Genomic DNA, 17,465 nt, shown 5'->3' with positions numbered 1-17,465 from the left:
AGAACCCAGTTGATACTGGAGCATTTGCTGCCTGGGACAACAGCATCATCAGGCAAGCAAAGCTTTGGTGGGAACACGGCTGTAGTCTGGAGAGCAAACCCATCCATGACTGTCGCTCAACATGCATCAAATAACCCTGTGATTTTTGAAGAGGCTCTGGCTTGTGTTAACGCATCATTCTTTTTTCTTCCAAATACAGATTCTGGAAGAAAACATGAAGTTGGAGTGCAAGTGCCACGGGGTCTCAGGATCCTGTACCACTAAAACATGCTGGACAACCCTGCCCAAATTCCGGGAGCTGGGCTACATCCTTAAGGACAAATACAACGAAGCTGTTCAAGTGGAACCCGTGAGAGCGAGTCGCAACAAACGCCCGACCTTCCTCAAAATCAAAAAGCCACTTTCTTATCGCAAACCCATGGATACGGATTTAGTGTACATAGAAAAATCCCCCAATTATTGTGAAGAAGACCCCGTGACCGGCAGTGTGGGGACGCAGGGCCGGATGTGCAACAAGACGGCCCAGCAGTCCAACGGCTGCGACCTGATGTGCTGCGGCCGGGGTTACAACACGCACCAGTACTCCCGCGTCTGGCAGTGCAACTGCAAATTCCACTGGTGCTGCTACGTGAAGTGCAACACGTGCAGCGAAAGAACAGAGGTTTACACCTGTAAGTGAGGATGCGGCTGGGCTGACCCCCCCCAGGCCTGGGATACATTTGCACGTGCACTCAGCAGACCCACACGAGGCTGTAGGAAGGACCTGCTCTCCCAGAAGAAACGCTGACGAATGGAGCCCTTCTCATAGCTCACGTGGATACACGGCACGGACTCTTAGGAAAGTCAGCCAAGAAATAAAAACAAACCAACCCCACCCCAAACCACAAAACAGAGAGAAAAAGCTCATCTTGGTTAAAGCAAGCAGCACTGACTGCCTTGTGAAGAGACACCAGCCAGGGAAACGGCTCTGAGCCCCGCAACCGACTCCTGGTTTGGAACAAAGATGGTCAAAAACTTTCCTGAGGGAGGAGCAGGGAGGGGTAGGGGAGAAATCCTCCAAAAGGGGCTTTGCAGGGGCTGGGACGGACGGTGCCCCGGCACGAACGGCCCACGGGAGCACAGGGATGACACCGATTCGGGCGCCTGCGCTTGGGAAAAGCTCCTGCTGCTCCTGCATTTCCCTCCAGACACGCGTGGAACCGCCGGAGGGTTCTGTGGACTCGGCTCCATCCGCCTGTTCTGTGTGTGTGCTGCGGATTCTAGCGCAGGGATTTGGGACGCTTGGGCATAATAATAGCAATATTTAACAATTTATTCAGATAAAACTAATATTAATTTATTTAATTAAAAAGAACTCTACCCAACGTTTTCGGAACTATTCTGCAATTAAAGTAGATAGCTGGCTTTCTTTGTGGAATAATTTTGTAGAAACAGCAAGGAGAAACTGGAGCTGTACATATTATTCTTAACTAGGATATTTCTATTAGTTGGACTTGCAGGATATGTTCTATAGTACTGGATGTTTAAGTACAAAAGCTGGCGTCTTTATATATATGTACATACGCAAACACGCCGTTGGTTTTGTGTTTTTCGTTTGTTTGTTTGGTTTGGTTTGTTTTCCCTCTCCTGTTTGCTGCTAGTTGTCTGGAACAAAAGTCAAGCGGTAGAGGTTACAAATCTTTACCAGTTTATATATATTATTTTTTTTCTTCAATTAAAGAAAGAAGCATTAATAAAATCCTGTTTGGAATATGCCTAAAAATAAGAAAATCCAGACAAACCTCCATCTTTTGGAAAAAAATCAACCATAGGATAAGAGAGTATATTTTGTAAAAGACTATTTTTATATAAATATTTTATTTATACTACGTCTGCTGTTCAACCTGTACTTTTTCTCCAAACAGGCATATGATTTGTAACTCTTAGGCTATTTAACAGAGAAAGGGGAACGGGTTTGTGGACACCCCAGCAGCGAGTTGGACACGTTCCGCTGCGGTGGGTGGATGAGCAGAAAGCAGAATGAGCGTCTCTCCGGATGTGGGTACAAACCGGCTCTTCTCCTGCAGCGCAATCTGCAGAATATGCAAAACAACAGGGTATGTAGCATCAGTTTTGTCACATGGCTTGAATTCGTGATTGGTATTCACTGGATGCTCATTTATCCCATTCAAGAAAAAAACCAATCTGAATTAGCTTCCCACATGCGTCAGTCATTAAACGGTGGCGTTATGACCAGCAAATGTGCTGTGTGTGCTGTCAGTTAAACCTCTATATTGTGTTACTGTCAAATTTGATTTTAATCAGTGCAAGACTGTAGACTATGACTGTAAAAACTTGCATGACACACATCGTCTGATTCTCATAGACAGGATACAAAGCTTACTTTTTGTCCAGCTCTTTTTGGCATTTACATTATTCTTTCCCCCCAAAAAGGCCAGAGAGCTCAAAAATGCAGAAAACCATCTAGGCACATTTAAAGAGGGTTCCCTTGTTTTTCAGAGCCCCGCTAAGCCACTTTGCACTCCCTTTGTGGTATTTCCTTTTTAGTGCTGCTAATTTCTCCAGATATTCGAGTGGCAAATCTCTCTCTGGTTTTAGAATCTTTCTGTTCCTCCTGTTTGACTCATTTGTGACCCATCAAAGGGAAAAAAATCTGATTTTATGTCGCTTTTCATTGGGTAAGAAACGACAAGGAGCATTGGGAAAGGAACCACAGGTCTCACGAGGAGCAGACAATACAGATATATTAATATCTCATGTCCATTGGTCCTTCTGAGGTAAAACTGCGAAAACAGAGAAAAAATGCAGCAAAAGTAAAGAGAACTATCACAAAAGATGTCGCAAAGTTGTGCTGTAATGACCTAACCTTTTAGAACTTGTCTCAACGTGGCGCGGTGGGGTTTTTTAACTCACTTCTTGTATATATGTTATTGATGTAAGAACACACGCCCATACAGTACCTGATCCTAGCAATGCATAATTTGGGTTAAATACGCCACTTCTTTGCAGACCTGCCGCTTAACATAAACCAGAATTCTTACGAAGTTCAGACACCAGCACGAGATACCAAAGTAAAATAATTAACATGCTTTACTTTCAAACTTACGACTTGTCAATATAAAGCAATATAAAAGCAATTTTGTGGGGTAATTAAGTCGCTACATTTAGTCCTTCTAAATTCCACACATCGAGAACTGGCAAGACATAAAATGCAATGAAGTACGTACAGTATGGACGTTAATTACAACGCTACATCACGGCTAAGTAATTCAGATCTAACATTTAATTTTGGAACATACCCCCCAAAGTGTGCATTGGTTTTTTACTTTGTGGATACCATATCATAGTCAAAACTGTATTTTCTTCACTGATTAGAGTTATTTTACAAATTATTACTTCTGCAGCATGTTTTACCATAGAAAAGTAATCTGTACAACTCCTGCTTCCTGTATATTTCAGTATGCAGCGATGTGCTATGTACAGCTAGCAGATCAATTACTGAAGGACAAATATCTTTAAACAGTTTTACTCACAATAATAAAGAACTGGATGCGCAACGTCATTAATTTGGTACACATTTTCCCTGTATTTTACAATACCGCTGATGATCAGCGCATTGATTAGAGAAAATGTCCATTTGTTCGATAACCAGAATCCCGGTTTGGGTGGTATGAACTAAAGAGCAAGGCAAACCAAACACTGCATTCGACTAGAAAGTATTTGGGAATTCGGCTGTGTCATCTTAGACAGGAGGAATCTGGCCCATCAGAATCTGCCGTGAGTCAGGATTTAATTGCTCATTCTCCAAACGGGCTTGATTGGCACAAAGAATAAAAAGGAGAAGGACAAAGATTTACGATTTTGTAGATATTCCTCCCCCCCGACAACAGTTTGTTCTTTGTCCTGGGGGATAGAAGAGCTCTGTTTTTACGCGACAAGGAGCCACACAATGGGAGTGAAATGCACACAAGTGCAGAACAATACAGCTCTCGAAAGAAAATACATCTTTTCATCTCTGCTCGCCAAGGGACGCGCGGGATCGCCGGCCACATTCATAACCTAACCCAGGCTTTTAAAGAAAACACACGTTCAAGAAGAGGAGTAAGAGAAATAGCATAATGAATTGCAAGCAGGGAAGCTGTTATTTATGAAAATTCACTCATTTGATAGCAAAACCCCGATTCGTGGAAATTCAGCAGTTCTGCCTTGAGATTCCTAAGCAAGTTTTAAGGATTTAACCTCTCGGCCTTCTCAAAAGGACAACTAACCTGAGTACACGTAGCTTGAATACTCGAAGCACCTACATAAAACATGAATCAGTCAATGATGAAGCTTTCTTTGCCATGTATGCACAAAGCTAATGGAGATGTGTCTTTTGACAGTGATAATTAAACTGAAAACATCCTTAAAACATACTCTTAAGTGGCTCATTTGGTAACGTTATTGTAAGGGTATACAGTTACTTAGCAAAGGGAAATAATGGACAAGTACTAAATTACAGAAGGCTCTTAATGAACTATCTTGTGGATTAGAAAACTGTTCTTAACGGACCACACTTAAAAAGCAATTTGCTGACTGCAGAAACATCACAGGCTGCAATCAGGGGGCAAACGCTCAGATGAGGACTCAGCATCATAAGTATTTCTGACATTTTTTCATTTATCAGTATAATAGAGAGCAGAAAACATGCACTGTGAGTGTCCAAAATGAGTGTATTGGTCTCTACAGCCCCTGACTTGTAACCCCAAGGGGGCAACTGAAGAAGTTCTCCAAGTCCACTGTTGGCATAAAGACCAAACTGCGGCCGCAGTGACTGACGGGCTGAGCCAGGCCTGGCCAAACCCAGCAGGTACTGCTGCTGTCAACCAACACGGGCACAGCCCAAGCCAGGCTTCAATGTCCCAAAACTGCCCACAATTGAACCAAGTACAGCAACTCTATCACACAGCACAACTTCAGGTGATGAAGCTCATCCAGATTCCAAACCCTTGATGCATGGTCATCTCAGTTGTCACCACGACAAGCGACCTAATTTGCTAACCCAATTCACGTTCTGCTGGTCAAAATCATAATAATGAGTCCTCAAAGGAGGGTATTTTAGTGTTGAACACAAATTCAGGGAAACCTTCCTCTGGAAACAAATAATTAAAAACATATGATTAAATCAAAATGATGAAGAGTTGTACTTGGATCTAAAGGACTCCAGGTGATTGAAGAAGGATATTGGAACTTTTGTGATACCATAGGTGACGCTGTAAACCCCTAACGGCTTCTTTTGATGCTTGGGATTTTTATGAAATTATTGATTTTTCAAATTTTTTTTTTGTTATTATATAATCACATATTCATCAATAGCACATATGTCATTTGCAATCTGGAGGTCAGAAGCAAGTCCCAGAGAAACCACATTTCTACATTTAACACAAAATATTTACTACCGGTGCTCTCAGGTTCATGTCATTCCTTACCCTGACCTTATATTTTTCTTAGCCAGCCACTGCATCTCAGTTGTTAGGAAAGACGCCTGGTTTGTAAAGAGGTTTGGTATCTCTGGGAGAAGATGAGATTATATTTACCTTAAAGAAACATTTCCAGGATTGTGTGTGTGCAAAAAACAATCAAAAAATGAGGTGGAGAGAGTGGTATAAAAAAAAATATTGCACCATTTACCTATGATTATTGAGACATCAGCCAAACTCTCTTAGCACAGATATTTAACCCTAGTTTTTGCTTCCTATGCTCACCTGCATCTTTTCCCTACACCCAAAGCACACGTATCATAGCAGATCCACGTCTGATTTTATGGCCGTGGATACAAACAATTCACTAGCCGAATGTCGCAGTCCCGATCCTACTAGCACAGAAAACCCTGCGCAACTCTAATTTACGAGAAAGCACACAGGTTTTTTTGGAGAACAACACATCATGCAACAACCTTCTGTTCCTGCAGCGCTTCACTTTCCCACCTTCACCAGCGTGTACGCGCTTGTGATTTTATTCCCTCCCAAGCACCTGGAGTTTTAGCTCCTCTGGGGTGTTTATAAGCTCTCCCATTCATTCCCAGCCACTGAGGGCTTGCGTGTCTGTGTGTGGGGCTGCGATACAACAGAGGAGGAGGACACTCAGCACACAAAAAATCCCATTCATCCTCTCGCAGCGTACCTTTAATTTTTCAGACGAATGCAAGAAATATGGAAGTCCTGCACTCAGCTAATACACCGTGTTCTCTTGACTCACCTTTTCAATGTTACTGAGTAAGCTGCACTGATGGTTACTGAAACCAAAGTTGAGGGGAGGGGACCAGAAGAGGTGTTCTGACCTTAGGAAATTGTAGCTAAAACTTCAAAGAGACAGCGCTGGGTTTTGTTCATCAGCTGGACTCACCAATTTAAATGTGACTTTGCAAGAGCTGTATCACACATAGTGCTTGATATTAGCACTTAATCACATTTACTCCTTGTTCACCACCCCTTCCCAGTCACTATCTTTTTATTATCTCAATGGCACCAAGCTTGCTGCACTCATCCAATGTCAGCAAATGCTGCTTTAACTATTAAAATTTTGCAAATTAGTTTGGCAGATTCCCCCCCAGATCCTCTACACCATTTCTTCTTTGATCCTGAAATCCTTTTATTGTTTACATAATAAGAGGCCACAAATGGTATAACCCTATTAGCAATGCAAGAAACCCCCAAAACTTATTTTTGGCCCTGTAGAACTTATAGAATAAATTAAATCCAAAGGCATTAGAGAGGTTTCTGGTATTGTCCCCAGGGTTACATTTTACTGTCACGTACTTTGACTCATCCTCAGCAGTGGAGCACAGAGAAGTGAGGGCAACAGGATCTTGCAGAGAAGTAATTTCTCCCAAACTCCAACAGACGGGGTTTTAGTGCGGTCAGAGAAAAGCCGTCCATTAGACAAGAACTGGAGTAACTAGGAGACAGATAAAGAAACTAAGGGCCCATTACAGATAGGGTACAGCCCAGAACGGTTTTGGAAAATAGAAGAAAAAACACATAGGAAGGAAAACCCCGGAAAAACTCAACACATTAAAGCACTCTGCTGAGTCTACGAGGGAACGCAGAAGGGACTTGGCTAAAATGCACAGATTTGAGCCCAAGCTGAGGCAGCTCATAGTGCAATTTCATTTGGGTCAAGCCAACTCCAAACGTCTGCTCCATCAAAGCAGCAAGAAACCTGTTTAGTGAGTTGTTTCTTGCGCTTAATTTCTTCCCTGGCAACTTTTCTTCTGCATGTGGTCCCAGAGAAATATGCATTGTGGGCATCACACCTGTCCACGTATCGGTTATTTTGAAATAATTTAAATTTTATCTGAGCTGGTTTAAACTATAGAGGATATTAAATACCTGGCAGCCTGAGAAAGAAGGTAATGAAGGACAGAGAAGATAAAGTACGAGTAGTAGCGTTAGGCCATAATGCCATCATGTAGGACCGAGAGATATATAATTTATCACCAAAAAATGTTTTTTCATATATTAAAGACTGAGTCTGGCCCCAGTTTGCCACGATTATCCCCAAACCAGAGAGGAAACCAGGGGACACAAAACCCACAAGGGGTGGCCAGCGGCACCAAGGAAAAGCCTATGACAGAGTTAGGACGATGGCCCAGAGTTTTCAGCTCTTCCACCCTGTTTTAAGGAACTCAAGCAATGTCTTGATTTTCTCCATTTATAAAACACATTCCCAGATTTTAGTGCTTTGTAAATGCATTCACTGTGTGTAGGAGGTTCGCTGGGTGTTGTGTATCGCCGAAGCGAGGAGACTCCGTCTCCTCAACCTCATTAAATGCTGAGCACACAGTAATTAATACAGCCTGCACATTAAGTATGAGTCACGCACCAGGGAAATGGCAGAAACCTGGTCTCGTGTTTTGTCTCCTGAAGTCAAATGATTAAGGAAGATGTGATGCGGAGGAGGGAGCGGGGAGCGGACTTTGCAAGTCAGAAGATGGGGACGACAGTTCTGCGGGGGGAACAAACCCCTGGCAAACTGGAACTCAACTCTGAGAGTGTCCGTGGAGCATGGACACGTTGCTGTGATGCTTCATCACTGAAAGCATTTCAAATGTTAACAAATATTCTAATGGAAAGCGTTTAATAGGACAGCGCTAAACCGCGTTGTATTTTCTGCCACCAAAAGAGGGGGATGCGAGGTGACTCACTCAGGTTAGTTTCACCAACTAAGTACAAATTGTGAGAGTTAGAATAGAAGCTTAAATAAATAAATAAATGCATTAAAGCCTTTCTGAGAAGCTAAAAAGGCAATCTATCTGCTTCTGTCTCTCCCTTTGTACTCAGCTTGGGTACCGGTCAGAATATTCTGCCGCTTGCCCATCTTTAGTTGCAAGCACCATGAGCTGAATTAAGATTAAACAATAAAGAAAAAAACTTCCCGGAACATATATTGTGTTTATTTAGGCCAGACGAGCTTGGCTGAAAGCGGAAAATCCATCAAAGGCTCAAGGGAAGCTGGCAAAGCGTCCGCGCCTCAGCACATCCGAGCAGCTCTTCCTCCATGAGAAAGGCCACGGTGAGGGGCTGAGAAATCCTTTGCGTTTATAACCTAACGCTGGTTTATCACACCGAGATCGGGTGATACGCAGACCTTAATTCATGATCAGACACCAAAGTTGTCATTTTGATGACTTGTTTGGGCAGGAGCGGCAGTGGCCGGGTGATAGATTATTCCCCCTTTATCCCACCACAATGACATCTGCTTTATTCACAGATCAGCCACCAGTTGCTACAACAACGCCAGCGGGCTGCGGAAAATGTTGTTGAGCCGCTGAGAGAATCTCGGCTACCCATTAGCAAAATGTTAACTATGCAAAACCAAATAGCGCTTGGTTTTGTTGTTGGAAAGAAGTCAGTGCTCCGCAATAAGTAAGAATGTCAAAAGGAATTTACATTCAAAAAGTAGAGAAGGGGTTTAACCCATGATATCACCATGATTCAAAAATCCCCCTGGAATTCATTAGTGAGACTTTAGGCCTGAAGAATAGAGAAAATAAATAACGAGTTTGAAAAAGAAAGAACAAATACACTTTCCTCTGAGCAGCTTGTTGTCTGCAGCATTTTAGCATGTCCGTTGCCCCTTCACTTTTCCTGTTCATTCTCTTAGATTTTTACACAGTAATCCTTTGCTCAGAGGGTTTTATTTATTGTTATTTCTTTCTTTTCTTCCCACTTAGCACTTTGAGGAGACACTGGGTGCTGTTAAACCACGCCAGGCAACTGGCTTGGCTGCCAGTAAAGCCCTTTGCTCCCACTTCAGCAGAAGGTGAGAGAACCTCATGTCCAATATATTCCTTAGGAAGTCAACTATAGGGAAGCATTTGTATCTTATTGCTGGTAGTGAGGATGTATGTGTATGCTGGGTAAATAATAGGAGCCTTACGGGCATAGCGTACCCTTCAACCTATAAAATCAGCGAAAGAGATGGGCACCAGCATAGGTGCAGATGGAGCTTCATCTTCTCTGCCAATAAACTGAAGAAACAAAAACCCCCAAACAAACAAAAAACCAAACCAAACCAAACCCCACCAGAAACAAAAAAATCCCCGAACCACCAATATTTTAGCACTTCCAAACAGTCATAATAATCTTCTAAACATCGTACTACAGTTTATGTGCTTGCTTCATTATTACAACAATCCTTGGGTTTACTGGGATTTTTTTAATCTGGTCTGGAAAGAAACTGAGTTATTTGCATACTTAGAAGGTAAAAAGAGAAGCAGTGAGCAAATTAAGAATATGACTATACGAAATATTTCCAAGAGATATATACGAAGTAGCAAAATACCTTCTGCCAATGAGACAGGCTATTAGAGAAATAATTATTAAAGCAAAAAAACCCTGAACAACCCAGAGATCTTGACTTACCAGATCTATTTAAACTTATTCACTTAAGATGGTCGAAGTCATGGAGTAAACTGTTTGCCTGCTATTCTGTGCTAAATATCAGAGTTATCCCAACTTTTCCTACATCCCCTAGTGGAAGTACCAATATTCTTCGAATGCACCACCTTCCCCCACCCCGCTCCACGTTATTTTTACTGTAGTTACGCTTAGTGATGGAACAGCTGTATTTTACTTCAAGTATTGCCAGAATACTCGCTTTGCTGTTGCACAAAGGTGACTCCAGGAGGGTATTTAGATACATCCGACACACGGCTGCTGACGCTGGTGTCAACGTACGTCGGACACATCCAACACCGCAAGAGGTTTCTGCTCCCCATCCCACCTTCCCTTTGACACACGGCGGCTCTGTCTGTCCTGTTCATGGCTTTTCATCCAGCTCAAAGTTAAGTGAATATAATTCTTAATTTGTTTTCCAAATGACTCAAACAATTTTCTTCCCTTTGTTTCCCCAGCAAGGTTGGATCGATTTTACAATGTGTTGTACTTCAAATTTAACTTCATTAAATGTTTATAGCATTAAGAGACTAATGACATAAGCCCTGTCTGTGGTATTTATAGGCTTTATGAAGAGACTGAAGACCTGAAAGGACCGAAGTTCAGGTTAATTCCTTGAGAACTGATTTCAACAGCTATTCTCATCTGTAAAACACAAAATACTACTGCTGTTCCAGGGCTATCATGTTAATTTAACTGCAAGTTTATCAACCACATTTACCGTTGGAGTTTGAAATCTAAAACCAGCCCACAATAGACCACAGGTGCATTGTTTTCCTGTCACAGTAAATAGGTCCCAAACATTAATCTAACGATGCAGTTACATAACCAAGCTCAAGACATTTTAAGCTACCGATTACCGGAAGAACACACATGGAAAATCACTAGTTGCCATATTTTCTACCTTCTAAAATATTATGACATTTGTTATTTTCCCCTCCACAAAGTGGCTTACTGGGTTGTACATGGCCCCAGTTTGATTATGTTTAACAGACATTTTCATGTTATGATGGCAAAACTGTATTTTTAGATGAAGAAAGCACTTGTCCTCTGCTGCTCACCAGCCACCACACGCCTGGTTTTCCTCCTCAGTTCTGAGCTTTCCAGAGCTGCTAAGCTTCGATCCCTGGGAGCCAAAGAGAGATCACAAATACTGCTGCTAACACTGAAATAGCATTGATTTAATTATATTCCAACGCAAGGTTAATATTCAAGAGAGTACAACTGGTAAGTGAGTTTTGGGGGTATTTTTGGCTTTTTTTTTTTTTTTTTTATGCCATAGTACAATCAGAGCTTTAGAAATGCCCGTAGAAAAATGTGTTCCAGAACTGATGCCCACATCTGACACTGCCCGTCCGATGGCGCAGGGATGGAAGCAGAGAGGATCCATAACCTGCTGCTACAAGCACTCCAGAGAATAATTGTAAAACAGGGAAACAAAGGTGTAACAGGTGACTAATGGGTTGCTCAAAGCTTTTAAACTCGTTGGATTGGACCTTCGCAACCGTACCCGGGAATACTGGCAGACATTCCAGTGTAACTGAGCAGCAGATTAAATTGAGATTTTGGTCTCATATATCTGAAGGAGTGTATGGGACCCGGTGCTGTTCTTTCAATGCACTTCAAGACAAAGTTCAACAGCCCAACACACCGGTGATTCATTCAGGGTTTCATCATCTGCCTAAAAACCAGTGCAGCCCCCCTGCCCCATGGACCGTCGCTTTAAGCTAATTATACACTAGGAACTTTATTTCCTGAAAGTGCATATTGCCTCACCAAGAGGTATGGATAACATCTTCATCTGCCAGGAACAGGATTAGTTTTGACAGAGTTATGTTTACAAACATAAAATTTATCGCTTTTTTCTTTTTTTAAATAGCACCTGTGTACACCTGGAACGCGGCACTAGCTAATGATTTATGTCGGACAGTAACAACTGCTGGTTTTGCTGGAACTTTGCCATAACTTAGTGTCTGTTACTCTGCCCTATTGGGTCAAGACAACACATCAGTCAAGTAAATCACTTAAGTAAATTATTGAGAACTTAAATTGACTTTTTCTACATAATATGTAATTACTTCCTTGAACCAACATTCCCTTACATCACTGATCTAAAAAGCTTTCTATTTATTTTTTAACTGAATATTGATCGAATTTAAATTACAGCCAGCATGTACTATTTATCTGAGGCTCAGATTCTAGGGAACAAACTTCCCAACAACTTTGTCAGCCTGTTCCTTGCCACCCACACACCCACATCTCTCAGCACAACGAGCCCCAGAGCTGCCGATTCGCCCATCACGTTCACAACAAAAATGCATCTGCTGAACCCTACGGTGCCAAGAACTTGAAATTCAATTGCTGGGAGGCCTGGAGACGCTAGTACAGCAGTACAGGGAAAGATGACAGACAAGTTTGCAACATCGAGTTCTCACCGAGGTGTTGTGAAGCGATGATGGTTTTTGCTGTAGCCAGCTGGAGAGTTAAAGCCCAGAAAGGAGAATTACAAGTGTAAAATCTCCGTGGGGATGAGGGAGATCTGAAGTCCCACAACGCTGCATCTGCTCCTGACTGCGCCTACACTCTAAGTCTAGAAGAAAAAGCAAATATGCAGTGATTTCTCATGTTGTTACAGGAAGACAGCAAGAGAGGTTTTGGAAGATCACACTGTGCTCCTGAGCTCTCACCCTCGCTCCAAACCCAGGTCCTGGCACTGCAATAGCCCCGGGTCAGGCAGCCCAGCCACTCCACTGCCCCGCAATGGGGTTCTGAGCCACGATCCACGTGAACGCAATTCAGTTGAGAGGATGTGGGTCTGGATCACTGGAACCATCTCATGTGTCAGGAAAAAAAAGACCTTCAAGATCACCAAGCCCAACTGTTAAGCCAACATCACCAAGTCCACCTCTAAATCATGTCCCTAAGAACCTCATCTGTTCCTTCCTGTCACATAAGTTGTTGTGTACTGTCCTCAATCATCCTCCCCAAAACTACCCTTCAAAAACCTATTTAAAAAAATCATTCTGTAAAGTATTTTTTCCTGCTCTAAGAGACGATCAACTGGAAACCAATACTAATAGTTTTCAAAAGTGTGAGTTGGGTGGAGGGGAGGAGAGGCAGGACAGGAGGCCCCGGACTCAAAGAAGGAAACTGGAGGAGTCTCACAATAAGCCCTCTCACACAGACAGAGATCACGTACCCTGTTCTGCTTTGGACATTAAAAAAAACCTCCTTAAATTCAAGTTTGAAACTGCGGTCAAGTGACCCTGGGCTGTGAAGGGTGTCTGGCTTTAGGGAAAGGCCGAGGAGGCAGCTGCTGACCCAAGGGCTAGCAGGAGATGTCAACGGGCAACATGTAGTATTCCTTGGTCAGGATAGTTTCCGGTTAAAATTGGCAGAAGTGGTGAATATAATTCTCTGTATTTTATTAGTGAGATGAGAAGTTAATGGGAAAGGGCAGCTAAAAGTACTTCTGCTGAGACTAGAAAATACATTAGAGTCAGCGCTGTCATGGAGTACACCCAAGGTCACAGGATTCAGTCACAGGAATTGATTACTGATATTTACAACTCAACAAATTGCCAGCAGCAAGCGTGACATCATGCCCCACGCTATTTACCAGAGGAACTACATACAGCAAGGCTATAAACCAACTCATTGGTCCGTAAGCAGGTTCATGTAATTGCTGTGATCTTCAGCTACAATAAGTATAATTCTACTCTCCCAATCAAGTATTTTGTATGAAGCTGCAACCATGTGAACCTCAGAAAGCAGGAAGGGTGCTGTTAGTTGAGCTTACACATCACTGAGCACGTTGTTTGCTAACATTTATAGTGATCCTTTTAATTCAAATGTGAGGTTAGAGAAAGCCACTTTCTGTTTAATGCAGTTAATTGTATTTTAATTAAGAATAATTTTAAAAAGCAAGGTCCTACTTGTACCTGTTGCAACAGCACAAAGCCAACCCTCTCAGCACACCAGCAGACAAAACAGCTGTGGCCAGGTCAGCTCACACCTGCATCTTGAGAACTTCTCCTTAGTTGACAGCTGTGGACACTTGGACTGAATCTTTATTTTTCTCTTTATCACATAGAATCACAGAATTGTTGTGGTTGGAGGAGACCCTCAAGATTATTTAGTCCAATCATAACCTCACTCTGGCACTGCCCCATGTCCTGAGAACCTCATCTCTGTCTGTTCAACTTTCCAGGGATGGTGACTCCACCACTGCCCTGGGCAGCCTGTTCCGATGCCCCACAGCCCTTTGGGGAAGAAATTGTTCCCCAGATCCAACCTCAGCCTCCCCTGGTGCAACTTGAGGCCGTTTCCTCTGCTCCTGGCGCTTGTTCCTGGGGAGCAGAGTCCGACCCCCCCTGGCTCCAAGCTCCTTTCAGGCAGTTCAGAGATGAGAAGGTCTCCCCTCAGCTCCTGTTTCCAACTGAACCCCCAGGTCCCTCAGCTGCTCCCATCACACTTGTCCTCCATCCCCTCACCAGCTCCGTTCCCTTCTCTCCACTCGCTCCAGCACCTCAAGGGTTTTTTTTGTCTTGAGGGGCCCAAAACTGTCCCCAGGATTTGAGATGGAGCCTCCCCGGTGCCCAGCACAGGGACAGTCACTGTCCTGGGCCTGCTGGCCACGCTACTATGATGCATGCCAGGATGCTGGTGGCCTTTTTGGCTACCTGGGCACATGCTGGCTCATGTTCAGCCTTAAGTGTACCCCCTTCAAGTTTCACAACACAAAAGGTTAGCTTTATATCAGTGTGTTTTACATGAGTTGAAAGTGTCCATGCAGACAAACACCAGGGTATCCCAAACCAGGAGTAATTCCACAGGTTGCCTCAAGTCTGTGAAGACGAGCAGCCAGAGGACAAAACTCCCCACCTGTCCGATGGGGTGTGCGATGGCGCAACTCTGCACACACGGAAATCTGGAGATGGGAGCACTCCCGAGGCCTGCGGACGCCGGGCAGACAGAGCTGGCTGTGGCTGGGATCACCAGCCCCGCACCAGGGAGCTGCTCCTACCGTGGCTCCGTAACACGCTCAGTGTCCCCTCCTGGTGCCAGGCAGCCCCTCTGCGGGTCACTAGCTGTCCCCAGCCGCGGGGACGTGCCCCCACAGCCCTCCCCTCTGCTCAGCAACTCTTTGAGCTATCGAGAGGGCAGTTTTTGCAACTGCCAAAGGAGACAAGTCCTCTTTCGTGTAACTGCATGTTCTTGAAGGTGCTCGCAGACTTTGAGCCAACTGGTTTGTACAATCAGACTTTTTCTCCTCCCTATTCAAATCTGTCATTTTCTAATGCATTACGTTACACAGCAAATTGGATGTGGGTTTGTGTGTTTTCTTTTATTTTTTTTCCTAGCCTTTATGAATCCTCTTGAGTGATCTGTGGATGGGATCAGCAAACAAATTTTGTTCTAGCTCTCCAAATCCTGACACGTGAATTGATTTCAGCAGGACACATTAAGCGAATGATGGATCTCTGCCAAAAGGGCATGTAGGATTTTGCAAGGGGGAGGGGAAGGAGGAGACTTTGCTTTCTCCCTTTTTTCTCCTTCTTCGCCAGCCTTGTTAAGAAAGGGCAAAAGCACTTAAATTCATTGCTCTCAAAGTAAATTGGTTTTCTTTTCTACCCTCTCAGAAGTCCGTTTTTCTCCAGGCTTATCCCGTTCTTGCCTTCCTCATCCTCAAAGCACAAAGAGGCGAGACGTGTGCGAGCTGCCCCGCCAAGCCCGGCGCTTCCCGCGGCTCCGATTCCCACCGGCCGCGCTGGCACTGCTGCCCTTGGCTTCCCAAGGCTCCGCTGACAGATTCTCAAGCACATTCGGGTTGGCACCAAGAGCAGGGCTGTTGTAATAAACGACAGGAAGATCATAAGCTCGAGGGAGGCTGATCCTCTCCGTTCGCAGCTCTCTTGAGAAGTTGTTCTGTCTGCCAAGCATGGGCTTTTGATGCTAATTTGTTGGCACTGCAACCTCCCGCTGCAAACGACAGATCCCATGACCTTCTTCAGTTACAGATAACACCAACTACAGTTATATTTAAGTGCCATCTTGGTTAACCTTAGTGGCTTGCAATACTTTCCTTTGACTCAAATTCTGTCATTAAAAAAGGGTTACATTACAAAGGCACCTTGGAGTTCCTCACAGGGAAATGCAGCCAACAAGCTCTTTCTTGTGAGCAGTTTTCCGCGCTGAACCCCCATTTCAGCTAGGCCACGCATTACAAGTGCTCTGGAACACCAGCAGCAATGAAGACATTTACACTGCATTAGGACAGGTATTTCGGCACAATGCTTCCCAACTAGACGCACTCCATAGTAACTGTTATTGCTGCTATCACATTCAAACCCTCCAAAAGGATTTGTGGGCAGAATCACCATGTAAAAACTGGTCGGGCTCACCACATCCAGTGGGACTGTTGGATAAATAAACACCACTAGCAAGAGAATGGGACTGGGGGGGTGATTTTTGTGTTCAAGAACATGAGACACAGAGTCTCAGCCTGGTTGGGTTGCAGGACCTCTGTAGAACCCCAGTGCAACCCCTGCTCACGCAGGGTCACAGAGCAGATCACACAGGTCGGTCCAGGCAGGTTTCAATGTCTCAGAGAAGGAGACTCCACACCCGCTCTGGGCAGCCTGGGCCAGGCTCTGGCACCTCCCAGCAAACAAGTTTCTCCTCATGTTCACATGGACCCTTCCTGTGTTTCAGTCTGTGCCTGTTGCCCCTCACCCTGGCATTGGGCACCACTGAACAGAGTCTGGTCCATCCTCTGACACCCACCTTGAGATACTGATCCCATTGATCAGTAGCTGTTCTTTTCCAGTTCAGTAAACACTGACTCATTAAGAAAATCTATGAAACTCAGCTCCTCTTGTAATTTGGGGGAGTTGCACAGTGTTGTGTTTTGCAGTCAGAATCCCATTTTCTCGCGCACACACACACACACACACACACACAGGCGTTTCAATGTTCAGCACCCGACACCAAGAAACCTCTTCCACAACCCTGGCAAGCTCACTGCTGTCCCCCACGAGCACGCTGCTCACTCCTCGCTACAATACTCTCGCAACAACACCCCAAGGAGCCCACGTTGTGCAGCTGTAACCAGCACCGCGTGTCAGGAAACACATTATATAGCCACTCATTCCGTGTTGGTTCAGCAAACGAATGCCAGGCTGTGACAAAGCCTCCCTGAGACCTGTCCCAAGGCGGTGACAGTCGGCAATGCAGCTCCTGGAGAAAGCTGCGGACCAACCCAGCCGAGTGGAGAAGCCACAATGGAGCCAACAAGGAGATAAAACTCCTCAGCCTTTCTGGAGAGATCTGGCCAGGGCCCTTTGGTAGCTCTAGCACTCTTAAAGCCAGCACACCTCCCTCTACTCAGGAATATAATTTTCTTTCTTATTGAATAAAACCCGATGGTTTTATATTAATCCAATCAAAAGGACAAGAATGCAGAATTTGGGTTGCTAGAAAGAAAGCCGTGTCCCATTAGTGTATTTTAATAAGCTGCAGAAACAA

The 17,465-nt window shown here is 44.2% G+C and overlaps 1 protein-coding gene and 1 long non-coding RNA gene across 2 annotated transcripts in view; one reads left to right on the top strand and one right to left on the bottom strand.

The window, feature by feature from the left end:
- WNT7A (Wnt family member 7A) overlaps positions 1–4,415 on the top strand; it is a 40,007-nt gene extending 35,592 nt beyond the window's left edge. The window contains exon 4 of the mRNA XM_065845754.2: positions 200–4,415. Coding sequence (XP_065701826.1) covers positions 200–679 — 480 coding nt within the window. The 3' untranslated portion in view covers positions 680–4,415. The remainder of the gene's footprint in view (positions 1–199) is intronic.
- The window catches only part of LOC136105940 (uncharacterized), a 188,596-nt gene that overhangs the window by 54,594 nt on the left and 116,537 nt on the right, over positions 1–17,465 (bottom strand). The window lies entirely within an intron of this gene.

This window comes from Patagioenas fasciata, chromosome 10 (genome assembly GCF_037038585.1).
Source record: "Patagioenas fasciata isolate bPatFas1 chromosome 10, bPatFas1.hap1, whole genome shotgun sequence".
NCBI lineage: Eukaryota > Metazoa > Chordata > Aves > Columbiformes > Columbidae > Patagioenas > Patagioenas fasciata.
The sequence above is the reverse complement of the archived record's forward strand: the minus strand, read 5'-3'. Positions and strand labels throughout refer to the sequence as shown.